At 52.8% G+C, this 26,704-nt stretch overlaps 2 protein-coding genes across 3 annotated transcripts in view; one reads left to right on the forward strand and one right to left on the reverse strand.

Annotated features, from left to right (window-relative positions):
• The window catches only part of GPT2 (glutamic--pyruvic transaminase 2), a 48,228-nt gene extending 22,604 nt beyond the window's left edge, over positions 1–25,624 (reverse strand). Inside the window, exons 1-4 of one of the 2 annotated variants that reach the window (XM_050773423.1) lie at positions 25,020–25,624; positions 11,115–11,204; positions 8,230–8,338; positions 2,107–2,240 (exon numbers count right to left, since the gene is read on the reverse strand). In XM_050773423.1, coding sequence (XP_050629380.1) covers positions 2,107–2,240; positions 8,230–8,338; positions 11,115–11,204; positions 25,020–25,490 — 804 coding nt within the window. In that variant the 5' untranslated portion in view covers positions 25,491–25,624. Of the gene's footprint in view, positions 1–2,106; positions 2,241–8,229; positions 8,339–11,114; positions 11,205–24,374; positions 24,490–25,019 lie in introns of those variants that run through there. The other variant, XM_050773424.1, reaches the window with a different exon arrangement.
• C20H16orf87 (chromosome 20 C16orf87 homolog) overlaps positions 8,673–26,704 on the forward strand; it is a 110,874-nt gene continuing 92,842 nt past the window's right edge. Inside the window, exon 1 of the mRNA XM_050773428.1 lies at positions 8,673–8,682. The gene's annotated coding sequence lies outside the window, so the exon portion shown is untranslated. The remainder of the gene's footprint in view (positions 8,683–26,704) is intronic.

Genomic DNA, 26,704 nt, shown 5'->3' on the forward strand with positions numbered 1-26,704 from the left:
AAAAGACTCAATATTTGTATTTTTAATACTTCTAAAATAGTAGGTCCCATACTAGCCCTGTCTCAGAATTATTCTGACCCCGCTCCTGTGATCCTGATTCCCCATGTCAGGGGTGGGGCCCAGGAGTATGTGTTATCAGTATCAGTGCCCAAGGTTGGAAAGACCCCACTCTACATCCACCCCAACAAGGGACTCTTAAAATGGGATAAAATACCCATCTACTGCCACCAGGTGGCGCGTTGACCTGTTTTCCAAGCTGAGCAGGATGCTTGTTTAAGATTTCTGAGAAACCAGGCCATGAGATTCCTGTGGGGTATTGGTGGAGGTGCCAGTAATTCATTGAATTAATTAGCCAAAACCCTCTGCAGGGAGAGTCTCCACCTTAAACACGGGCACAGGTCCTTTTCCAGACTCAGTTCCTTGCTGCAAAAATGTCACGAGACTTTGAAGTACAATGACTTGATTCTTTCCGCTGAATCTTGTGGACACGCCCCCTTCTCTACTCTGGAACCTCTTCCCACACTGGGCATTTCTGGGATTCAAGAGAGGCCTTGACAGCAGAGGGCAATGGAAGATGATGTGATTGGTTGCTGGAGCTCCAGTGTTAGAATCCCAAATGTCACATGAACTGACTCAAGGCAGGCAGACCACTTAATGTCTCCGGGCCTCCGTTTCTCATGGGCTCCAGTAAGAGCTTAATGTGTAGGAAAGGCTTTGGGAAAGGAACAAAGCACTCAACAAACAAGAGCCTTACAGGTCAGGAAACAAAGACAGCCCCATTAAAGAAGGAAAAGTTCAGACAGCACATGGCTCCCTGAGAATAGATGAGTCAACAGCACCTAACACCAAGCCAGGCCTTGGGAGGGGTGTGCAGAAAGGGAAAGGCAGGCAACCAGTCCCCAACCCCAGGACTGCAGACTCCACCAGTCCCCCAAGCCCAGGACTGCAGGCTCCACCTGTCCCCCAAACAGGACTGCAGGCTCCACCAGTCTCCGAAGCCCAGGACTGCAGGCTCCACCAGTCCCCCCAAGGACTGTAGGCTCCACTACTTCCCCAAGCCCAGGACTGAAGCCTCCACTGGTCCCCCAAACCCAGGACTGCAGGCTCCACCAGTTCCCCAAACCCAGGACTGCAAACTCCACTGCAAGTAACCACTGTACTCCAAACTGCAAGTAACCACTGGCCCCAGTCCTCCCCGACCCCATTGGTAGCTGACTCCAGCCTGAGCCACCTCCTCTTGCCTCCTGTGCCCCTCGCAGCCAAAATTTAAACTTAGGAACAGAAATCTAACTGCCCCACCTCCTTCTCCTTCAAACCCTTCAGTGGCTCCCTGTTGTTCTTAGCACAATGACCCAAATCCTCAGCGTGGCCTCTAAGGCCCTGTACTGACGCCAGCTGCCTTGCCAGCCCACGCCTGGTAACTCCGTCCCTCGCTGTGCACTCATCCCCCAGCATCTCCAGTTCCCAGCACTCAGACTCCTGCCAGCTCTTGGCCTCTGCACATAGTGACCTTCAGCTCAGAGCACACCCCCTCTCCCAGTTCACTCCTGTGTGTCCCTCAGGTCGGTGTCTGCTCAGCCTTCCTTGGAGACTTCCTGCCCCTGCCCCACCAGGTCGGAGTTCCCACTGCTCCCTCCCATAACACCCTGTCCTTCTCTACTGCAGAAGAGAAACTAAAAGCTTGTGATGTGCATTTATTTTTGTGATATCAGCTGGTCTGCTCTGCCTGTGTAGGCAGAGGCCAAATGATGTGTTTGGTTTCCCATTGTCTCCTCAGCACCTGGCACAGGAGGAACACCAGTACGTGCAGAACCACAGAAAGGCCAATGGTTACCCTCGGGTGGCCCCTGGCTCCTCTGCAGCCGGACCTGCTGGTGTGTACTCTGGATGGAAATCAAGGCTGCAATAGCACCCAGGCTCATGAAGACTAAAAGAGGCAAAGACTGCAGGCTGCCAGGGCAGGGGGACCAGAGGTGGCCACCCATGCTGCCACCCTCCCTGCTAGCCTGTCTCCCTGCTAGCCAGTTCCAATACTGGGCCCTAACAGGCAAGGCTGCTCTTCATGTGGGTAAACACCGCATAACAACAAGCCACCCTCACACGTACAGAAATGCCGTCACTAGCTCCCGTGGTCAGGTAGATGTTGTCGGGGTCTGCAGGCACGCCGCCATCCCTCCTGGTGATATAGGCAGCCACATCTTCACGGATGCAGTTGACACCCTGGCTAGCACTGTAGGACCCTGTAAGACAGCAGGCAAGACAGTAACAGAGGCAGGATGTCTGGCTCCACAGGGTCAATATAATTAATATCCATATAATTAGAGGGATGCTGTTTGGGATGAGGGTCTCGGGTGGAGCCCAACTCCCATTGCTTTGGAACTGTGGCAAGCTGCTTAACCACGTGTCTGGGCCTCATCCACCCACCCCTCTATCCATCCACCCATCCATTCATCCACTCACTCACCCAGTACTGAGTACCTATCATGTGTCACACATTATTCTAGGCCCTGGCTTCTACTCAAATGGTGCCCAAACCTGTTCCACCCACTCTCCTGGGATTTATATGTGTTCTGTGATGCTGTCAGTCACTAGATCTGGGATTCCCATGCTTTTATGATGGTTGCCTACACATGGTTCCACAGGACTTGAGAGAATGGGCCAACATTTAGGCTCCAAAATAGCACCCCCTGGGCTGGGCGCAGTGGCTCACACCTGTCATCCCAGAATTTTGGGAGGCCGAGGCAGGAGGATTACTTGAGCCCAGGAGTTTGAGACAAGCCTGGTCAATGTGGCGAAACCTCATCTCTACAAAAAACACAAAATCAGCTAGGTGTGGTGGCGTGCGCCTCTAGTCCCAGCTACTTGGAGGCTGAGCTGGGAGGATCACTTGAGCTCAGGAGGTAGAGGCTGCGGTGAGCTATGATGACACCACTGCACTCCAGCCTGGAGTGAAACCGTGTCTCGAAAAAACAAATAAAAATAAAAACAAAAACCCCACAATAGCACCACCGGCCGGCCCCAGGCACCCAGGGCTCTGACCAGCATCCCTGGGACTGTGAGGTGTCCTCCAGCCCCCAGTCCCATGTGAACATACCCTCCTGCTGCCATTTAGGGTTGAAAGTCATTTATACTAAGTTCAAAAACAGGTAAAACTAATGAATGGTCCCGGAAGCTGAGCAGTGGTTAACTGCTCTGGAGTGGCGGTACTGACTAGAAAGACGCACGAAATAGTGTTGGCAGCTCCGTATCCAGAGTCTGGTGGGGTGACATCGATGTTTGCATGTGTGAAAGGTATTCCAGCTGTACATTAACATTTTTACCTCCATAAAAAAGATTTTTTTAAATGTCAGGCCACTATTTCGGTTTCTGAAAATAAACTGGAAAGATGTATTCGTACAGGTGTAAGATCTCTCTGGAAGAAGACTCAAACTAGTGAGGTGAATTCCCTGTGGAAGTGCATGGGGGCTGGGGGTCAGAGGTGGAAGGCAGACGTTTCGTTGTATATTCTTTTAGACCTTTTGAATTTTACACCACATTTAAAGAAAACCAGACTATTCCTTCTGTGGCTACTGCAAAAACCACCCCCAGGAGGCAGGATGGCGAATGGAAGTAGCAGATTCTCCTCTGGGGCCTCAGCATGCATCAGTCCAGGTCTGGCGTCGAGGAGGAACAGTCAAATGCTCTGAACTGGGGCCAGGCGCAGTGGTTCACGCCTCTACTCCCAGCACTTTGGGAGGCTGAGGTAGGCGGATCACCTGAGGTCAGGAGTTCAAGACCAGCCTGGCCAACATGGTGAAACCACATCTCCACAAAAATCAGCCGGGTGTGGTGGCAGGTGCCTGTAATCCCAGCTACTCGTGAGACTGAGGCAGGAGAATCACTTGAACCTGGGAGGTGGAGGTTGCAGTGAACCAAGATCGCACCACTGCACTCCAGCCTGGGTGACAGATTGAGACCCCGTCTTTAAAAAAAAAAAGAAAATGCCCTGAACTGGAATCCCCCAGCTCTGCCTCAGCCTCTCTGCAGAGCACTGGGCTCTGCACAGCTGTAAGAGGAGCAGCCAGACCAATACTCTAAGGTGCCAAGTGGCAAACATTAACTGGTGTCACTCTGGGTGGTGGGCACGGGCTTCTGTCATGCTATTTTCAGTATTCTAATACATTTGGAGTATTTTGTAAGTTTAAAAAAGGGGAGGTGCAGATGCTTGTGTTAGAGCCCACCCCCACTAGGTGATTTAGTTGGTATTTCTGAGCTTCTGTAAGAGAGACCTTCTAGGACTCCTTGCTTCCCTTCACCCCTTTTCAATGCCCCACCTTCTCCTCAGGGCCTCCCCTCTTCCTGCCTCTAAGAGCATCCACCTCCCTGAATGCCCAGGCCTTCACCCATTAGCAAGCCCTCTGCTTCTCTGAGTCACACTTCCGCGGTCACAGACTTTCTACCCTTCCAAAGAGGCTCCTGGGTTTTTCTTCAGATCTCACGTTATGCTCCAAAACACACTGATCTTTCTAGGATCATTTCTAGTCTGTCTCCAGGAGGCTTGCCCTAAAGATTCTGCTCCACCTCCAGCCAATCTCAGCCTATAATTTATCCAGTTACTTTACTATTTATTAGTTGGTTTCTTTTTAAGAGACAGGGTCTCACTTTGTTGCTCAGGCTGGTGTGCAGCGGCACGATCATAGCTCACGGCAGCCTTGAACTCCTGGGCTCAAGCAGTTGTCCCACTTCGGCCTCCCAAAGTGCTGGGATTACAGGTGTAAGCCACTGTGCTGGCCCCTCCAGTTATTTTGTACAGAAGCAGCCCTGCCCTCCCCATGCTGACTCCTGACTCTTGGTTCCTCCTGAGCAGGGGATGTTACCCATTTCTTCTGTGCATTTCTCCCAGAGCACCTCGCCCACTGCGGGCTGCGCTATACTACACCCTGCTGAGGACCCACTGCTGAACTCCCACCTCACTGAACACCACTGCCCTAGGGCCCCTTCATTCATCACACAGAGGTCCCGACCTCAGGGCCTTTGCACATACTGTTCGCTGGTCCAGCATGCATCTGCAGGTTCTTACTCCCCCCGATGACCTCTTCTTCTCCATACAGCCCCTTGTTATAGTCCCGCAGCTCTCTCCAAGATCTCATGAGAAATCGTGATTACACGTTCGTAGAAATTCTTTTCCATGTTTGTTCCTCCCAAATCTGATAGCTTCGTGAGCACAGAAGCTCCACCCACCTTGCTCACTAGTGTCTTTGATGTCTAGAACACAGCCTGGTACATGCTCAGGGAGAGGCTGGACAAGGGCACACAGCTCCTGCCCTGCCCCAGGCAGGTGCTAGGTTGTACCTCAACCCCATTAAGATCCAGGACACACCTGAGAACCAAACTGGTCATCAAAGAGAAAATAAATGAAGTTGCTGGGTGTGGTGGCTCATGCTTGTAATCCCAACTACTCTGGAGGTCAAGGCAGGATGATTGCTTGAGCCCAGGAATTCGAAAGCAGCCTGGACAATAGTGAGAACCTATGTCTACAAAAAATATAAAAGTTGGCCAAGTGTGGTGGTGTATGCCTGTAGTCCCAGTTACTTGGGAGGCTGATGCAGGATTGCTTGAGCCCAGGAGGTCAAGGTTACAGTGAGCTATGATTGTACCACTGCACTCCAGCCTGGGTGACAGAGCAAGACCCTAACTCTTAAAAAAGAGAGAGAGAAAAAAAAAATGAAGCCCTGCTAAGAAATTATGTATATATACATATATATATATATATTTTTTTTTTTTTGGAGGGGACAGAGTTTCACTCTCATCACCCAGGCTGGAGTGCAATGACACAATCTCGGCTCACTGCAACCTCCACCTTCTGGGTTCAAGCAATTCTCCTGCCTCAGCCTCCCAAGTAGCTGGGATTACAGGCGCCTGCCATAATGCCTGGCTTTTTGTATTTTCAGTAGAGACAGGGTTTCACCATGTTGGCCAGGCTGATCTCGAACTCCTGACCTCAGGTGATCCACCTGCTCTGGCATCCCAAAATGCTGGGATTACAGGCGTGAGCCACTATGCCCAGTCCAAGAAATAATTTTAAAGGGCATGATAATAACACATCCTGAGTGGCCGGGCGCGGTGGCTTACGTCTGTAATCCCAGCACTTTGGGAGGCTGAGGTGGGCAGATCACAAGGTTAGGAGTTCAAGACCAGCCTGGCCAATATGGTGAAATCCCATCTCTACTAAAAATACAAAAATTAGCCAGGTGTGGTGGCGTGCATCTGTAGTACCAGCTACTCAGGAGGCTGAGGCAGAAGAATCGCTTGAACCCGGGAGGCAGAAGCTGCAGTGAGCCAAGATCACGCCACTGCACTCCAGCCTGGGCGACAGAGTGACACTGTCTCAAAAAAACAAAACAAAACAAAAATCTCTTGGGTGAGCTTCAAGACCTTGTATACACATTTAATAATCTCCCTGTGGGTCAGGGTGGCCCTGGAGCATAGTGACATGCTCCATGTCTTTTTACTCCTGTGGGCAGAAAAGTGCTCAGGCTGCCCAGAGCGTAGGTAACAGAGAGCGACACCACTGTGTCCCTGTCATGCCAAGGACCACACTGTCCTGCCCCCTGGAATGTGCAGGGCTTGTCTACAGCTAACAAGCGGATTTAGCACACGTGAACCTTCCTTACAAGCCCAGAAGGTGGGTACAAACTACTTCCTAGCTGAAGGATGAGGGAGACTCCAAGCACTCCTACCTCACCTGTGTTCACGAGGTCCTGGAACAGGGCTCAGAGTGGGTCCCAAAAACCATGAGGGCCAACTGGTCTTTTGCTGTAACACCCCACGAGGGAACTCCCAGGGCCACAGTCTCTCAGCCCCACTACTCCAGCTCTGGCTGACACGAAGTTGCAAAAACCTGTTGATGAGGCTTAGTATGTGGAAGAAAAATCCCTACTCCGTACCCAGACACTCTCATCAGACACACAAAAGGCACATTCCCCTCCCCCTGCCTCTCAGTTGGGGGCTTCCAGGAGTTTTAGTTCCATAGCCATGGGGGTCTTTGAGAAACACCTTTGCCCTTGGGGCCAGGCAGAGCGTGCAGGGGGAGCCTGGCAGCTGGGCCTCTGGGCTGCAGAGCTGCTTTCTGCCAGCCTGTGGTTAGGTCGTGGCACACAAGGCCCCAGCCCACACCCCATCCAGGCTGGCAGGTGGAAAAGCAAGGGGGGGCTGGCCCCCTCCTGAGAGAGACAGTGCCCAGACTCAGAGGGACAGCAGTGGGGCCACACCCAGGAGGGTGAGCACAGGGCCGTCAATAAGGGACAGAGCAGAAAAAGTTGGCGGGGGGGTGGCAGGGGATAGAGACAACAAGGGGGGGCCACTCCCCTGCTGAACAAGTCGCCAGAATCTGTCCCCACCCTCAGCTCCACTTTCCGGAACATCAGGGCTCATATCCTAGGAAGATTCTAAGAACAGCAGCTTTCCTCAGGGCGAGGGAAGCCGGATTCCCAACGTGGGTGCTGCCCAAAGGAACCAGCAGAAATAAACAGAGGAAAGAAAATGACAGAACAAAGAGCTGGAGGCCCAGAGGCTGGAACTCCATCCTTGCAGGGAAGGGGGAGAGAATCATCTTCACATCTACAGGGGCCAAGTTCCAGGTCCATTCTGCGGAGCCTGGTGCCACGTCAGGAGGCAGACATTGGGGCATGCGTCCCCAAAAAGGGGAGTGAGGGCCAGTTTGAGGGGAACACCATGAAGTACCTGGGGGTACTGGCACCACTGGACACAAGAAAGCCACAGAAAGGGGCCGAAGGGGTCCCAAGGTGCTTCCCTTCCCCAGCAATTGGCTGCCATCTCCAAGACAGTGCAGGGACATGTTCAGAGCTGGGGGTCACAGAGAGGCAAGGATGCTGAACAAAACTGGGCACTGCACTTCTACCCAGCCTCCAGCTGCTGGGTGAAACCTGCTGTGACAAAGACAGGCTCAGCTGCTGTCCAGCGAGGCTGGCTCCAGGGAGGAGGACCCACACCCAGCATGATGTAGGCACTTGCACCTAAAGGTGGTGCCAGCACCACCCGCTTAATAAACAGGAGGCCAGCAAGGCGCGAGTGGGATGAGGACGCTATTTTTTGTTTACTCTGCGCGCTGTCAGCCACCCACACACATTCACACACCCATTTGCATGCATGACTCTCGCTTGAGGCTGGGGCCCCCCCGGGAACACTCGTTCATTTCACATCCCGGGGCCTGGCAAGTTGGGGCCTCACCCAGGCTGTGCCCGCCACAAGCCTGCAGGATCCGCCGGGCGCGTTTCTTAGCATCTTCTGGGAAGCTGGGGCTGTCCAGCAAGTTTGGGTAGGTGCACAGTGCCATTACCTGGGGGAACAAGACGCAGGCTGAGCTCCCAGCACTCCGACTCCCAGAGCTCCGGGAGGGGCACAGAGGCCACTGGGAGGACGACAGCTCCCAGGGATGCAGCTGACACAAGCCTCTCTGCGAGGACTCAGCCTGTGGGAGCTTGGGGGCAGGAGGGGAAGATGCTGGGCTCTCTGCAGCAGAAAGGGAGAAGTTGAGAGTTGGGATGCACTACGACCTGGGCTGCTGGAAGAGGAGTCGACGATCAGAGTGAGGCTGTTCCTCCGCCCCTGGCCCAAGCTCTTCCACTAGGGACAGTGGGCTTACACACCCAAGGCACAATCAGGGGCCCGCAGAGCAGGGGGCAGGCGATCGATGCCCAGCTGGGTGGAGCAGGGCTGCAGACCCCCCCTACTCCCAGCCTGAGCTCCCCCAATGCCCTAGGCCCCCTCCCCCTGCATTCCTCATCACCCCCTTTCCTCCCCAGATGAAAACTGGGCTAGCTTTCTCTTCTCAGTAACAGAGAACATCACCCCAACCCCACAAATTAAGAGGATTAAGCAAGCAAACATGTACAAAAGTGCCAGTAACCCCAGCTCGCCCGGCAAGTTGAGGCTGGCACTGAGGAGCCAAGCCAGGTGCACTGAGGGGGTCAGGACTTGTGGCTCTGACACCAGCGGGGTGACTTTAGCGAGCGCCTGGCTTCACGGAGCCCGGTTTCTCTTCATCTGCACAATGGGCAGTGAGCTGGCCTGCCCACCTCCCAGGGGCACCTGCGCAGGTCAGAGGAGATGTGTAAAGGCTGGAGGCAGCTGGCACTAGGCTGGAGAGGCTGGGCCTGCCATGCACAGTGGCAGGGCTGGACCTGAGAACACAGTTCCAGCAAATAAGGCTGAGTGAGGCCTGTTCTGAAGCCTGCCACAACTTAAACCCAGGCCCATGTGGGGACCTCTCCTGAGAGGTCACTCTTGCTTGGCCCTCCCCTTCAAAGCTCACGCTCCAGGCAAGTCAGGGCCCTCTGGCCTCCTCCCACCTCGTTTCCCTGGCAGAGCCACTCTGTGTGGTCTGATTCATTTCCCCCTCCTGGGCCCCGCATGGGGACTCTAACATCCAGGGCTGCGGGCCTGTTCCGAGGGTCAGCAGCAGTGGCCGTGGGAGGGAGGTCCAGTGAGCGCCCCCCATACCAGGCCCAGCCTCAGCTCCTCTCCCTCACTGCCCTGTGACAACTCCCTCAGGGACTGTGGACTGAGCCCTTCCAGCCCCTCCCCAGCCCTTTGCCCCAGAGAGCAAGGCAGGGAACAGGGAACTGTGGTTCCCGGGCTCGACTTCCCTGATGGCCCTAGCCCATGAACCTTAACCACACACAGCACTGCATTTTGATCCAAAATGGGCCTCAATCCCAGTGGCTCGGGAGGTTGAGACAAGAAAGGATTACTTGGGCCTAGGAATTCGAGACTAGCCTGGGCAACACAGCAAGACCCTGTCTCTACCAAAAATTTTAATAATTAGCCGGGTGTGGTGGCATACGCCTGTAGTCCCAGATACTCAGGAGGCTGAGGCAGGAGGATTGCTTCAGCCCAGGAGTTTGAGGTTACAGAGAGATCGTGACAATCACACTCCAGCCTGGACAACAGAGCAAGACCCTGTCTCAAAAAAAAAAAAAAAACACACACAAATACACACACACACACACACACACACTAAACAAAACAGGCCAGGCGCGGTGGCTCACACCTGTAATCCCAGCACTTTGGGAGGCTGAGGCGGGCAAATTGTTTGAAGTTAGTTTGAAACCAGCCTGGCCAACATGGTGAAACCCCATCTCTACCAAAAATACAAAAATTAGCCAGGCATGGTGGTGCATGCCTGTAATCCCAACTACTCGGGAGGCTGAGGCAGGCAAGTTGCTTGAACCCAGGCAGTGGAGGTTGCTGTGAGCCAAGAGCATACCATTGCACTCCAACCTGGGCGACAGAGAGAGACTCCATCTCAAAACAAAAACAAAACCAAAACCTAAATAAAACAAAACAGCCTCAGTCCTTCTAGAAAAAGTTGTCACACACCGGGTCTCCCGCCTCTGTTCTGCTCTGGGGCATCTCCCACCCCACCACCTCCAGCCCACCAATCCCACAATCCCACAATCCCGGCCCAGGCGGCACTCTTGAGGTTAGTGCTCAGACTGAAATGTGGAAGCCACCTTCTCCTGGAGCCTGAGGAGGGAGCTGGGTCACTGCAGAGGCAGCCGGGGCGCAGCAGCTCACAGTGGCCGTCCCCAATCTGGAGCTCCTGTGCTGGGCCCCACGAGGCCTCTGCACTCTTCGCCTCACCAAGGCCCAGCAATCTGCCAACTTCTACCTGCCCAAAGCCACCCAGCTGGTAGGCAGCAGAGCCCACACTCACACCCAGAAGGGCCTCAAGTGGGAAGCCACATCCTGCCCTGCCACGACACCTCCTGCTGCCCCCCGACGCCTCCTCCCAGCCCAGCCGGCCTTTCCCTGTCCCCTGGGCTGCCACCTACCCTACCACTGCCTTTGCCCACCAAGTTCCTAACTCAGGTCCCAGGACCCTACCCCGTGGAAGAGTTTCCCCAGGAGCCTCCTATACCGTAGCAACCCCAAAACAGGTCTAGAAATTTTCAACAACCTCAGAAAGGCAGAAAGGAGGCTAAGGGAGACAGCCAGAGGGCATCAGGCCTGGGAGGGCCTGCACATCGAGGGGGCAAAGGATGGTCCCTACGACGGCCCGCCCAGCCCAGGGCCCTGCCCTCCTGCAGCCTCTGCTCCTGGGGGTGGCTCACCTGCCGGAGGAAGGTGATTGGCTGCTGCCCCATAGCCTGGGCGTCCCCGATGTTGGCTCGGATGACCTCTGTGAATGGCTTTTTGATACCCTGGGCAGACAGAAAGCAACAGGTGGTTACTTAGAAACTCTTAAACCCTGGATTCCAGAGGCCAGGCAAGGTTCCCGCAGGATATTAATAAACAACCCTATTTTGAGCCTTACCAAGTATCTGACTTGGTGCCAGGCCTTTGACATGCCTTGTCTCATTTAACCTTCACAGCCATCCCATGAGGAAGAACTAGTATTAATCCCATTTGACAGATGAGGAAATCAAGGCTCTAAAAGGTTAGAAAACTTGCTCAAGGTCATATAATTTTATTTTTTTGAGACAGAATCTTGCTCTCTTGCCCAAGATGGAGTACAGTAGTGCCATCTCGGCTCACTGCAACCTCCACCTCCCGGGTTCAAGCAATTCTCATGCCTCAGCCTCCCAAGTAGCTGGGATTACAGACGTGCACCACCACGCCTGGCTAATTTTTGTATTTTTAGTAGAGACGGGATTTCAACATGTTGGCCAGGCTGGTCTCCAACTCATGTGATCCACCCGCCCCGGCCTCCCAAAGTGCTAGGATTACAGGAATGAGCCATCGCGCCCGGCCAACATAATTTTATTTATTACTTATTATTACTATTTTGTAAAGACAGGGTCTCACTCTGTCACTCAGGCTGGACTGCAGTGGTCTGATCATGGTTCACTGCACCCCCGACCTTCTGGGTTCCTCCACCTTGGCCTCCCAAAGTGTTGGGGTTACAGGGGTGAACCGCTGTGCCCAACCACGTAACTGATTAATGTAAGTGCTGGGACTGAATATAAGTACAGGAAGCCGGATTCCAAGGTCACTCTTCTTAACCACTATATTCCTCCTCTGCCTCCCACTTTCCAGAAGGGCTGGAAGAGCTCTCCTGGCTGCCCAAGTATCCCAAACAGCTGCCACTCCACTGCCTGACCGCCACCACACAGGGAAGTCTAAAAGGCAGCTCCGGGCCAGCTGTGTGGGAGGGAGGCAGCAGTCAGCAGCAGAACATGCCAAATGTTAGGGACACAGGGTCCCAGACTCCTCTGCATCCTACCCCACGCACAGCTCTACCGCGATGGCCTAAGTGACTGGCCAGGGACACTGAGGAAACCCTCCCCATCAGAAGACATGGATCAGCAGGGAATCCTCAGGGTCATTTTCTTGCAACCCATTCTTTGCAGAATGAAAAATGTGGGCTGATTTTCACATTAAAAAAAAAAAAAAGGCATCAGGGATAAAAAGACTGACTGAAGAGCAAATTGAGGCCACTGCCTGAGCAATGTGTGTAGCACAGAAGAGAGATCACAGAGAGAAGTCCAAGACCCTTGCGATGTCACTGGGGACATGATGGAAGGGCACCCTGGCTGCTGCAAAGGCGAAAGCAGAATTTGATGAAGAGAATTACAGGGACCTGGAAATGTGGGAATCCTGCACATTTCCCTGATAAACCCAATCAGCCACTGGGAGAAATGCAGTCAACAACAGGTTCAAGGACTTCCCAGGGCAGCTGAAAGGATTACCTGAAACAAACAGTGTGAAAGCCCTTAGCAGAGTACAAATATCATCTTACAAAAGCCAGCCCAGGAACAAGGTTGCCAGGGTCACAGTGGGAGGAAAAACGGGCTCAGCAAGGTGGTGGCCACAGCCCGGGTGGGAGGGCTTGGCCATTGTCCTGTCTCCAGCTGCCCCTTCCCCAAAGGTACCCCAAATACAAATTTTACAGATATAACTCTGTGCTTATGACACTTGTCTTTTCTCCTTTTCACGCAATGTGTGAATAAAAGCAACCTTAGAAGACATGGCCTTTCCAAAATCAGTAATGTACATCTTAAGTAAAAACTAGTAACTGGAAGTGGTGGCTCATACCTGTAATTCCAGCACTTTGGGAGGCCAAGGCAGGAGGATGCCTTGAGGCCAGGAGTTCAACAACAGCCTGGGCAACACTTTCAAGTTGCCCAAGACCTCATCTCTACAAAAAATTAAAATTAGGCGGGCGCGGTGGCTCAAGCCTGTAATCCCAGCACTTTGGGAGGCCGAGACGGGTGGATCACAAGGTCAGGAGATCGAGACCATCCTGGCTAAACCGGTGAAACCCCGTCTCTACTAAAAAATACAAAAAACTAGCCGGGCAAGGTGGCAGGCGCCTGTAGTCCCAGCTACTCGGGAGGCTGAGGCAGGAGAATGGCGTGAACCCGGGAGGCGGAGCTTGCAGTGAGCTGAGATCCGGCCACTGCACTCCAGCCTGGGTGACAGAGCGAGACCCCGTCTCAAAAAAAAAAAAAAAAAAATTAAAATTAGCCAGGCATGGTGGCACATGCCTGTAGCCCCAGCTACTGGGGAGGCTGAAGTGGGAATATCACACTTGAGACCAGGAGTTCAAGGTTGCAGTGAGCTATGATCACGTCACTGCTCTCCAGCCTGGGCATCAGAGTGAGACCCCGGTTTTGGTTTTTTTTGTGTTTTTTTTTTGTCTGTTTTTTGTTTTTTTTTGAGACAGGGTTTCCCTCTGTCACCCAGGATGGAGTGCAGTGGTGTGATCTCGGTTCACTGCAACCTCCGCCTCCCGGGTTCAAGCAATTCTCATGCCTCAGCCTCCCAAGTGGCTGGGACTACAGGCAAGTGTCACCATACCCGGCTAATTTTTGTATTTTTAATGGAGACGGGGTTTCATCACATTTCTCAGGCTGGTCTCGAACTCCTGAGCACAAATGATCCACCGCCTCAGCCTCCCAAAGTGCTGTGATTACAGGTGTGAGCCACCTCGCCTGGCCTGACTCTGTCTCCTAAAAACAACAACAACAACAAACCAGTGGGCTTGAGAGACAAAAGCAGAAGCCAAACATGTTTTTCCGGCCCTAGTGTGCCACCCCTAAGCCCTATGTGAGGAGGCATGGGTAATTGAGGAAGATGCCCCCAAAGTAGCTCTGGGCCATCATAAACAGGGCCTAAGTCCTACAAGCTGTTTCTTGGGGAAGGGGGCCCTCTAAGCCCCTTGTGGCCCGTCTGCTGAGTTCTTCAGTGTCTGGCCAACATGGATAAAGATTCCCAGTGGCGGCCGGGCGCGGTGGCTCACGCCTATAATTCCAGCACTTTTGGAGGCTGAGGCGAGCGGATCACGAGGTCAGCAGATCAAGACCATCCTGGCTAACACGGTGAAACCCTGTCTCTACTAAAAATACAAAAAATTAGCCAGGCGTGGTGGCGGGCACCTGTCGTCCCAGCTACTTGGGAGACTGAGGCAGGAGAATGGCGTGAACCTGGGAGGTGGAGCTTGCAGTGAGCCAAGATCACACCACTGCACTCCAGCCTGGGCGACAGAGCAAGACTCCGTCTCAAAAAAAAAAAAAAAAAAAAGATTCCCAGTGGCATCCAGACGCAGCCACTGTATCTGGAGAGCCAGGGCGGCACTGCCCACTGCATGGGGGTACAGGCACTCTGGAGAGGCTCTGGCTGCAAGGGTGCAGCCCCCATACTCATCCCACAGCCAGGAGCCCAGAGGCTGAGGGTGTGGGCAGTTACTCAAGCCTCTGTGTACAAAGGGGCGGGCCCAATCCACTGCTTGGCACTGGCCTGGACTCCTGGCATGGGGTCCTTGCTCAGCCTGACTGAATTGTTGCAGACCCCAGGCCTAGCTCGCTGAACCTGGGTGATTTCTGGGGTGTGGATACAGCCCATTCTTCATAGGGAGTAAATCTGTCACAGTTGTGAGACCCAGGAACCAACACACAGCTGTGGGCCCTGGGCCAGCCTAACACAGGGAGAGTATAACGCCTGGAACAGAGCCCTGAATGTTCGTTTCCCGTGCCCTCCGCCGCACTGCTCAACCAACGCAGGGCCACCGTGGTGAAGCCTAGGAACACAGCATCTCCATTCTTGGGTCTCAGTCCCTGCAGACCCTGGACATTTTGCTATGATGGATGAGCTGGGGGTCAGGACACTGGCTACCCTGAATGGGTGAAGAAACCAGCCCATCCAGCTAAGGGCCACCATGCAGAAGAGACTGTTCTGAGCACACTCCTGCATCCAGGCACTCAAGGTCTACATGGGGCGGGAAATACCAAGAGCCTGGGGTAGACTCCCGATAGTGACTCCCACAGTGACTTGTCCAGAGCCCACAGGCACAGCACCCATGGGAACCTTGCCCCTGCCCTGCCCTCAGGGCCCTGCCAGCTCAGAGGGGCTAAGGAGCTGCATCATCCTGATTCCTCTCACGGCATTCTAGAGCCACCTTCGAATCCACCTGCACACATCCCGCCCAGAGCCACCTCCCCTGTGCGGCACAGATAGACGGAAGGTCCTTCCCAGGGAGGGCTCCCCTCCCGCCACTTTGGCTCAAGCAGGGATCGGGGGAGGGCACCATCCCCCCACCCCCAGCTCTGGGGACAGCATATTTCATAGGGTGTTAGCAGGTAGAATAATTGTCCTCCCCAGCCCACAGGCCTCTCACCAGCATGAGGGTCACAGGCGGATGGATGATTCTAACAAGGCACAGCAAAGGAAACAATCAACAAAAAGGCGGACCACGGAAGGGAACATCGTCGGCCTCCGCATCCGTGTCTCCAGCATCTGCGGACTCAATGAACCACGGATCAAAAATATTCAGGAAAGGGCCGGGCACAGTGGCTCACGTCTGTAATCCCAGCACTTTGGGAGCTGAGGCGGGCGGATCACGATGTCAGGAGATCGAGACAATCCTGGCTAACACTGTGAAATCCTGTCTCTACTAAAAATACAAAAAAATTAGCCAGGCATGGTGGCACGCACCTGTAGTTCCAGCTACTTAGGAGGCTGAGGCAGGAGAATGGTGTGAACCCAGGAGGCAGAGCCTGCAGTGAGCCGAGATCGCGCCACTGCACTCCAGCCTGGGTGACAGAGCGAGACTCTGTCTCAAAAAAAAAAAAAAAAAAAAAAAAATCCAGGAAAAACCCTGCACCTGGACTAAACACATACAGACTTTTATCATTGTTCCCTAAACAATAGAGTTGAACCATATTTGCACAATATGTACTCATATTATATGTAATCTATAGAGGCTGTAAAGATGATTTAAATTATACAGGAGGATGTGCATAGGTCATATGCAAATACTATGCCATTTATATCAGGGACTTGAGCACCTTGGCTTTAGGTATCTGAGGGAGGTCCTCTTTGGATACTGAGAGACAACTGTATTTGTAAATAAAATATCTCATAAGGGGATCCTTATATCCAAATATCCAATATATGCAAATAAGGAATTCATACAACTCAAGAAAAAAAAAAAAACCATTAAACCTGATTTTAAAATGGACAAAGGACGTGAAGAGACTTTCCACAAAAGACATACAAATGGTCAACAGATGCATGAAAAAGATCCAAAACATCTAATCAAACACAAATCACAGCCACAATGAGATATCATCTCATACTTGTTAGCATGGTTATTATAAAAAGTTGAAAGATCAGTGTTGGTGAGGGTATGGGGAAAGGGAACCCTGCACACCGTTGGTGGGAATGTAAATTGGTATAGCCATTATGGAAAACAGTATGGAGGTTCCTTGAAAAACTAAAAATAGAACTACCCTAAGATCCAGCAATCCAACTGCTGGGTACAGATCTGAAGGAAATAAAATCAGTGGCTTGAAGAGATGTCTGCATTCCCTTGTTCACTGCAGCACTATTTCTAAGAGCCAAGACATGGAACCAACCTAAGTGTCCATCAAGTTGATGAATGGATAAAGATATGGTACATATACACAATGGACTATTATTCAGCCATTTAAAAAATAAGAAAATCGGCCGGGCGCGGTGGCTCAAGCCTGTAATCCCAGCACTTTGGGAGGCCGAGACGGGCGGATCACGAGGTCAGGAGATCGAGACCATCCTGGCTAACACGGTGAAACCCCGTCTCTACTAAAAAATACAAAAAAAAAACTAGCCGGGCGAGGTGGCGGGCGCTTGTAGTCCCAGCTACTCGGGAGGCTGAGGCAGGAGAATGGCGTAAACCCGGGAGGCGGAGCTTGCAGTGAGCTGAGATCCGGCCACTGCACTCCAGCCTGGGTGACAGAGCGAGACTCCGTCTCAAAAAAAAAAAAAAAAAAAAAAAATAAGAAAATCGGCCGGGCGCGGTGGCTCAAGCCTGTAATCCCAGCACTTTGGGAGGCCGAGACGGGCGGATCACGAGGTCAGGAGATTGAGACCATCCTGGCTAACACAGTGAAACCCCGTCTCTACTAAAAATACAAAAAACTTAGCCGGGCGAGGTGGCGGGCGCCTGTAGTCCCAGCTACTCGGGAGGCTGAGGCAGGAGAATGGCGTGAACCTGGGAGGCAGAGCTTGCGGTGAGCTGAGATCCGGCCACTGCACTCCAGCCTGGGTGACAGAGCGAGACTCCGTCTCAAAAAAAAAAAAAAAAAAAAAAAAAAATAAGAAAATCCAGTCATTTGCAAAAGTATGGATGAACCTGGAGGACACTATGTGAAGTGAAAAAAGCCAGACACAGAAAGACAAACACTGTATGATCTCACTCATATGTGGAATCTAAAAAAGTTAAACTAATCTAAAAGTTGAACTAATAAAAGCAGAGGTGATAGCTGCCAGCCACGGGGTTGCAGGAGTGGAAATGAGGCAATGTCAGCCAAAGGGTACAAACTTTCAGTTGTAAGATGACACATTTTGCATGTTCTCACTTATTTGTGGGAGCTAAAAATTTTAAAAACTGAACTCATGAAGATGGAGAGTAGAAGGATGGTTCCTAGAGTCTGGAAAGGGCAGTAGGGGTGGGTGGGGGCAAGTGGGGATGGTTAATGGGTACCGAAAAGTAGAAGGAATGATCTAGTATTTGACACCACACAGGGTGACTATAGTCAATAATTGTATATTTTTTTAAAAACCTAAGAGTATATATAACTGGATTGTTTATAAGACAAAGGACAAATGCTGGAGGGCATGGATACCTCATTTACCCTTATGTGATTCTTACACACTACATGCCTGCACCAAAATATCTGGTGTACCCCATAAATAATACATCTACCGCCCTGGCGCAGTGGCTCATGCCTATAATCCCAGCACTTTGGGAGGCCGAGACAGGCGTCAGTAGGTCAGTAGATATTAGCCGGGCGTGGTGGTATGCACCTGGAGTCCCAGCTACTCAGGAGCCTGAGGCAGGGGAATCCCTTGAAGTTGGGAGGTGGAGATTGCAGTGAGCTGAGATTGCCCCACTGCACTCCAGCCTGGCAACAGAGCAAGATTCCGTCTCAAAAAAAAAACAAAACAAAACAAAAACAAAAACAAAAAAACTACCACATACCCACAAAAATTAAATAATGTTTAGGCCAGGCATGGTGGCTCAAGGCAATTTTAACATTGTCTTGAGATTACAATAAAGGGGGCTGAATTTAGCCTCCAGAAACTTTCATTTCATTGTTTCTTTAAAAAATGCAGGCCGGAGGCCGGGCGCAGTGGCTCAAACCTGTAATCCCAGCACTTTGGGAGGCCAAGATGGGCGGATCACGAGGTCAGGAAATCGAGACCATCCTGGCGAACACGGTGAAACCCCGTCTCTACTAAAAAATACAAAAAACTAGCCGGGCGAGATGGCGGGCGCCTGTAATCCCAGTTACTTGGGAGGCTGAGGCAGGAGAATGGCGTAAACCCTGGAGGCGGAGCTTGCAGTGAGCTGAGATCCGGCCACTGCACTCCAGCCCGGGCAACAGAGCGAGACTCCGTCTCAAAATAATAATAATAATAATAATTGACTGTGGTAATCATCTCCATGTCATATTACATATACAATGTATTTAAATGTCAAACCACCACACTGTGTCCCTTGAATATATACAATTTTTATTTGTCAATTATATTTGTCTCCCCCTCAATAAAAATGGGGAGAAAAAACCAGGCACAAGGCTGTTTCCTTATGCAAGGGATGGCTCTGGTCACCTTACATGGCCTGTGGGCAGAAAGGCTGGCAGAGAACTTTCCTCCAATTCAGCAAATACTGGTCACCCATGCCCCAGTGACAGCCATGAGCAGCACAGATGAGACCGCCACCCTCCAGAGCTCAGGCTGGTGAAGAATAAGAATGGGGTGCGGGGAAGGAGAAGGGCAGGGCGTGGGAGAGAGGACCTGCAGGCCCCAGCCCTAGGAGCATGATGTGGAAGTGCTCCCGGGCTCCTGATCCCAAAAAGGGCACTGACTGGGGCGAGGGCGGGCAGAAAGTCCTACAGAGAGCTCCCGCAAGAGGTCCCAGAGACAAATACCAACTAGACCCACAGTCCCAGAAAGCAGGTCCATTTCACAGCTGAGGCTCAGCACAAGATCTGGTCCCAAAACAGAAAGACAAGTGAAACCAGAAGAAACCGGAGCTGCAGCTACACACGTCTGTGACTGAGAGCATAGGCCAGAGTCCCCAAGGCTAAGCTGCCAGATCACTGAGGCAGGGAAGGCAGGGTGTGGGCCCCTGAACTCTGGGCGTCCGTTGGGTGGTCAACTATAGAAGCCCAGATTCGCAAGGCAGAAGCAGGGGTGAAAGCTGAATAAATTCCAAACATTTTGGGAGTTGCTCAAAACAGCAAGCAGCTTGCCCAGGAGGAAAGAGCAAGTCCCACAGAGCACTTCCCAGACCCAGAGCCTCAGGAGGTAGGAAAGACAAGCAACCCTCAGAACTTCTTATCCCGGCCGGGCGCGGTGGCTCAAGCCTGTAATCCCAGCACTTTGGGAGGCCGAGACGGGCGGATCACAAGGTCAGGAGATCGAGACCATCCTGGCTAACCCGGTGAAACCCCGTCTCTACTAAAAAATACAAAAAACTAGCCGGGCGAGGTGGCGGGCGCCTGTAGTCCCAGCTACTCCGGAGGCTGAGGCAGGAGAATGGCGTGAACCTGGGAGGCGGAGCTTGCAGTGAGCTGAAATCCGGCCACTGCACTCCAGCCTGGGTGACAGAGCGAGACTCCGTCTCAAAAAAAAAAAAAAAAAAAAAAAAAGAACTTCTTATCCCTAGACCACTCTCATTAGCTTGAGAAGGAAGACCTGGCAGTTCTAATTAGCTTCACAGCTGTTCAAAGTATTATCATCAAAGTATCAAAGACTCAAACTAGTCTTTCAGAGAAATAAACTGGTCACATTTTGCAGATGAGTAAACCAAGGCTGAATGACTTGTCTGAGGCCCATAGCACACAAAGGCAGAGCCCAGCATATGTGTGGTGACTGACCTGGGCAGGCTGGGTAGATGGACGGTTCCTCCTATTGGAAGCCTGCACTACAAATTTTAAAGTAGCATCTAGACCAAGCACAGTGACTCATACAGGTAATCCTGGCACTTTGGGAGGCTGAGATGGGAGGATCACCCAAGGCTAGCAATTTGAGACCAGCCCAGACAACATAAGCAAGATCCCATCTCTACAAAAAAGGAAATTAGCCAGAATGGTGGCACACGCCTGTAGTCCTAGCTTCTGAAGAGGCTGAGGCAGGAGGATCACTCGAGCCCAGGAATTTGCGGCCACAGTAAGCTATGACTGCACCACTGCACTCCAGCCTACGAGAAAGAGTGAGGCCCTCTTAAAAAAAAAAAAAAAAAAAAAAAATTATTAGCCTGGGCAACATGGCAAACCCTGTCTCTACAAAAAAATGCAAAAATTAGCCAGGCATGGTGGCATACGCCTTGTGGTCCCAGCTACTCAGGAGGCTGAGGTGTAAGGATCGCCTGAGCCCAGGAAGTCGAGGCTGCAGTGAGCTGAGATTGCGCCACTGCACTCCTGCCTGGATGATAGAGCTATGGAATCCTTTCGCCAGGTGCTCTGCAAACAGTATGGGCTGTTTGGCTGAACAGCTATAATTAACAATAATAATTAGTATTATTATGTAATAATAATTACAAAAGAAAAAGTAGCTGGGTGTGGTGGCTCACGCCCACCCATCCAGCACTTTGGGAGGCCAAGGTGGGAGGATTACTTGAAGCCAGGAGTTTGAGACCACCCTGGGCAACATAGTAAGACCTGGTCTCTACAAAAAATTTAAAAATTAGCCAGGCATGGTGGTGGCACACCTGTAGTCCAAGCTGCTCAGGAGGCTGAGGTAGGAGGATGGCTCGAGCCCAGGAGTTCAAGGCTGCAGTGAGTCATAATTGTGCCACTGCATTCCAGCCTAGGCAATAGAGCAAGACTCTGTCTTTTAAAAAATAAAGTAGCATCTGGTGGGGCGCAGTGGCTTACGTTTGTAATGCCAGCACTTTGGGAGGCCGAGGCAGATAGATCACAGTCAGGAGTTCAAGACCAGCCTGGCCAACACAGTGAAACCCCGTCTCTACTAAAAATACAAAAAATTTAGCTGGGCGTGGTGGCGGGCACTTGTAATCGCAGCTACTCGGGAGGCTGAGGAAGGAGGATTGCTTGAACCCAGGAGGCGGAGGTTGCAGTGAGACGAGATCGTGCCACTGCACTCCAGCCTGGGTGACAGAACTAGACTCAGTCTCAGTAAATAAATAAATAAAGGAGCATCTAAATGCCACAGAAAATGAGTGAGATTCACCACCTGTGCTTGGCACATACAGGGTTTCCAATCTTAGTTCTTAGCTAACTATAGCCACGTGCCTTAGCACTCTCTGCTTTTACCTTTGTTTGGATGCAACACATACTGACATGACCAGGAACCGTCAGTCTTTCCCTCAGTTCTGAATGTCTGCCCTGACTGTTGCCTTACAGCTAGAAGCAAAGCCATTCTTGTCTCCACTTGTACCAATCCCCAACCCCCATCCCCCAATAAAGCAAGGGAAAAAGTAGGTTGAGAAAGAACTGTCAGATCTTTTCAGAACTCCTTTTAATTGCAGCTTATTTTTAAGTGCTGCTTGCAGTGAACACCAGGATCTGAAAAGCTAAGATAGGTTCTCCCCTTTGGAGCTGCTCTCAGGGAGAAGCAAGGCCCCTCTAAGAGCACAGAGCTGGGGTTGCAGGAGAACGGCCCTTTTCACAGCCCTTAGCCCACCTCCCCGCCTCCTTCAGGCTCCACTGCCAGAGAAGCAGAAAGGACAGGGATTCAGCTCAGCCAGCCACCCAAAGTCAAACACCAGAGCCACATGCCCAAACAGCCCGCATTGTTTGCAGAACACCTGGTGAAAGAATTCCATAGATAGCATGAAGGCCTTGGTACCACCAAGAGTCACCTTGAGTCCCCAAGGACAGTTTTGAATGGACAAGGAGGTATAAAACTGAGGACAGGGAGAACCCTGGCCCAGCCAGGCCACATCTGTTTATACTCTAGGGAACCTGAGGTCCAGAATGGATATAGGATTCACCCTAAGTCACCCTACTCCCTACAAATCCTAGCCCATCAAATCTCTAACCAATCAGTTTTTTTGTTTGTTTGTTTTTTGAGATGCAGTCTTGTTCTGCGCTCTTCTTGCCCAGGCTGGAGTGCATCTCGGCTCACTGCCGCCTCCACCTTCCAGGTTCAAGCGATTCTCCTGCCTCAGCCTGCCGAGTAGCTGGGGTTACAAGTGTGTACCACCATGCCCGGCTAATTTTTGTGTTTTTAGTAGAGACAGGGTTTCGCCATGTTGGCCAGGCTGGTCTCGAACTCCTGACCTCAGGTGATCCACCCACCTCGGCCTCCCAAAGCGCTGGAATTATAGGTGTGAGCCACCGTGGCCGGCCTCTAACCAACCAGTTTTGAGCACGACAGTTCAAAACAGAAGTAGAAAAACCAAAGCTGCACAAAGAGAAGGCAAGCCAGAAATAACTAAAAAGAAAGGACTGGGGAAATGTGGCTCTTGCAAGAAGGGCACTGTTTAAGCTGGCAAGGAGAAGCAAGGCTGTCTCCCAAGAAGGAAGGGTTTCAGTGAGGCTATCTAAGCTGGTCTAGCCAGCACCCACAGCCAGCGAACTGAGACTCACAGTGAGAAGAGAATGAGAATGGATGCGCTTGAATGAAAGTACCAGAATGTAGGTGGCCAAAAAAAATCAACTAACTCAGGAGTAGGATATGGGGGTGTGGAGCTTCTGTCTCAGAAATCAGAGATGTCCCTGGCCCAGTAACCAAGATATTTGCCCACCTGCAATCATCAAGCCACACCCCTGCTGGAAACCCTTTCTGGTTCCCACCTCCAACCAAAACGCACCATGACATCCGAATGCCAGCACACAAGACTCCAGTCCACCTTTTCTGTCTCATTCACCTCCCACATCTCTCTGTTAGTGTTCCACTAAAGCACCAGCCCCCTTCCCCAAATGCCCAGAACTCCCCAACTTCCTGCCGTTGCTCACAGCACTGCTCCCACTTGGAAGGCTCTCACATATTCTGCCTGCTAAAAAATCCCCACACATTCTTAAAGAATCGGGGGAGGGGGACTCAGGCTCAGAGAATAACGCAGCAATCAGATTCCTCAAGGCAAAGACAGTGCCCTTCTGTCCCCATCATCCTCAAGCCTCATGGAGCCAACACAGGAGCTGCTATTTAGCAAAAGGCAGAGGTAATTCCTGGAACCCCTGCCAGTTCTGGAACCAGAGAAATCAGTTGTAACGTGATAAACCAGGAACACGTTAATCCCAGCTGTGTTTCAGCAGGGAGGCTGTTGCCTCAAGGAGGGCCAGCTCCAGCCCGCCAGACAACAACAGCCCGTGTTCTCTGCCGGGCCCACCTCTGGGCCAGGGAGGCACAGAAACAAAGCCAGCCTCCTCCCGGCCAGCTTCACACTTAGCCCTGCAAGGAGTCCGCGGGAGACTGGACTCTGACTCGTCCAGCTCACTGTTTTGAGTCAGCAGAACTGAGTGTCTCAACCAGGTCTCCGGAGGCCAGGAGCTCATTAAAACCCCCAAGTTCCCACCGAAATGGGGTCAAGTGTCATGATCCCCCTGAAGCTTACTGCCATGCATTCATGGGGCACTAAGTGATCAAGGTGAGGGCAAGATCAAGTAACCCCCCCCCCACCTCAATTCTCAGTCAGACTCTCTCTAGCAAGCAGCTGGGTGATTATTAGCTTCTTACAAATCTTAGGAGTATTTACTTTTTAAGATAACCCCTCTCGGCTCTGCCTCCTGAATTCCACCCAGGCTAGAACTCTTTCCTACAGGGACCCCTCTATCACCCCAACCCCAGACATCCTGGTTGTGGGGAGGCAGAAATCCTTCCTGGCTGTGGGGTCACCTTACATGAAGCTATAAACTCAAGCCAAGATCCCAGCCAGCCGGCTGGCCACCAAGGTGAAGAAAGTCCCAGGGCCCCCTTACCAAAGCCGGACAGGCCCAACCCTCTGGTTCCCCACCTCGGTGACTGTCACCAGACCAGAGAAGTGGCTGGTCGGCCAAGGCTCCAGAGGGGCCTACAGGAAGGAATTCGGCCGACTCTTCCGGGAATCAGGACTGGCAAAGACCCTAAGGGCCAAAGGCACGGAGAAAGACTGGGGAACAGACCCAAGTTTCCGCAGAGCGCCCCCCCGCCCCCCATCTCCCCTCCTACCTAAAATGGTTTCCCTCCCACCACCCCCATTCCAACCCTCTTCCTTTTTACTTTCTTCCAAGAACTTATCACTGAGACTCTACTGCTTCTTTCTTCATTCGCTCATGTTCCTCCGTCCACTGGACCTTGGTTCCACGGGGGTAGGGCAGACACACAACGTGCGGTGCCTGGCAGCACCGGCTGCTCAACAATTGAATTCAATTCAACAAGTGAACCGTATTGCAAGGCCTCACCAGTGCCGGGTGCTGGGCACCAGTGAAGGGGCGGGAGGAGGCATTCTCTCGTTTTAGCCAGGCTTGGCTGACTGAGAAGCTGGCCATGGGGGTGGACGTCGTGGGGAGGACCCCAGCTGGGTCTGCTGCGGTTTTTCCCTTGCTCAGCGGCCCCAGCCTCCCGGAGGCCCGGCGCGCGCTCACCCGCTGCAGCTCAAGCTCGATCTCGCCGGCCTTGAGCACGATGGGTCCCCGCACCGCGTACTCCACCGCCTTCACCTGCGGGTTCATGGACTCCAGCGTGAGGATGCGCTCGCGCCGGCTGCGCTCGGGCCGCACCTTGAGCACCGCCGAGGCCTCGGCGGCCGCGCTGCTCTGACTGCGGCCCCAGGAGCTGGGGGTCCGGGGACCACAGCCCCGCCGGACCAGCGCCGCCGCCCGCTGCATCGCGCGCTTGAGGAGGGAAACCTTGGCACAAAAAGAGAAAGAGAATAAACACGTCGCGCACTGCCCTAGGCGGGCAGCAGTCCCACACACAAGCCCAGCCAAGGGCTCTTTCAGCGAGCGGTGCCAGCCTGGCTTCGGTCCCCCGGCGACCAGGACCCTCCACCGCGCCGCTGAAGCACCAACGCGCACCCAGCCGGGTTTCGCAAAGGCTGCGCCCAAGGCATGCATGCAACGTGCCTGTCGCCCCTGGTAGGCCCTTGCTGCGCCGGGTTAGCTCGCACGCCTGGAGCAGCTTCCCAGCCCCGGCGCCCGCAGCCGCATCCCCGCACCCGGCGCCCGCGCCGCCCGGCCCCTGCGCTCGCACACCCACCGCCGTCGGGGCCGCCCCGGACCTGCGCGCTGCCTCCTGGGCCCTGTAGTTCTCCTGGCCGCTCTGGAGCGGCTGCGGAGAGCGAAGCGAACTACAAGTCCCACAGCACCCCGCGCGGGGCCGGTCGGGGACCGGACAGTAGGCGGGAGTGCTCGTCCGAACGTGGCGGGGTCTGGGCGGGCTCATTGTCCCAGCTGAGGGGCTGGAGAGCCCGGAGGGGCCCGGCAGGGGCCGTGCTGTCTGTCGCGTCTGCGAAGCTAGAGCTGTTGGCAGCCTCTCCCTAGTGGCGCGTCCGCCCCCCACTGCCCTCTCTGCCAGCACCTGCGAGGACGCAGGCTGCTGGATGGTGTAGTCATCGCCCCGAGTTTCATCATCCAAGGCCACACGGTGCTTGCGGCTGCCCACCGGAGCTGGCAGGAAGCGGGGTGAGGAGTCTGGGACTTGGCCACGCCGCCCTGACTCCCGAACGCCAGTTTCCTTCTCAGCAAGACGGGGATCTGCCCACGGCCTCTGAGGGTTGTTGTGAGACTTCAAGGACCATCTGCCAAGCGGTCAGCTTTTCCCGACCACTCCGTCTGACCCCCGACCTCCATCACTAACGTTTTATTTTCTGCCTAGCATCTGAAAGTATCTTCGGTTACTTTTTATTGGATTATGGTTTACCTCCCCCGACTAACCGTGCGAGCTCTAGAGGAGCAGGGGCAGTGTCTTTCTTGTTCATGGCATTCGCAGCACCTCTAACAGTTCCCGCCACAGAGGAGCCACTCAGTAAATATTTGTTGAAGAATGAATGCCCAGCACAAGGGGGCTATTATGTTTGGTAACGGTGTCTGCTGGCGAAAGGTGTCCTGTCTTGCCCAGACCAAGAGCAGGGCAAGACTAGGAGGAGGTGTAGGGTGGCGCAGAGGGAGTTCTGGAAGACTCGGGGTCTAATGGAAACACCAAAATCTACAAAATCAAAAAATACAAATACAGAATCTACAAAATCCCGTCTCGGTCCCAGATTCTCCATGTGCAAAATGAATTGGGTTAAATACCCTCTAAGGTCCTTTCTCTTGGAAATTCTGTGAGT

Source organism: Macaca thibetana, chromosome 20 (assembly GCF_024542745.1).
Source record: "Macaca thibetana thibetana isolate TM-01 chromosome 20, ASM2454274v1, whole genome shotgun sequence".
Classification (NCBI taxonomy): Eukaryota; Metazoa; Chordata; class Mammalia; order Primates; family Cercopithecidae; genus Macaca; species Macaca thibetana.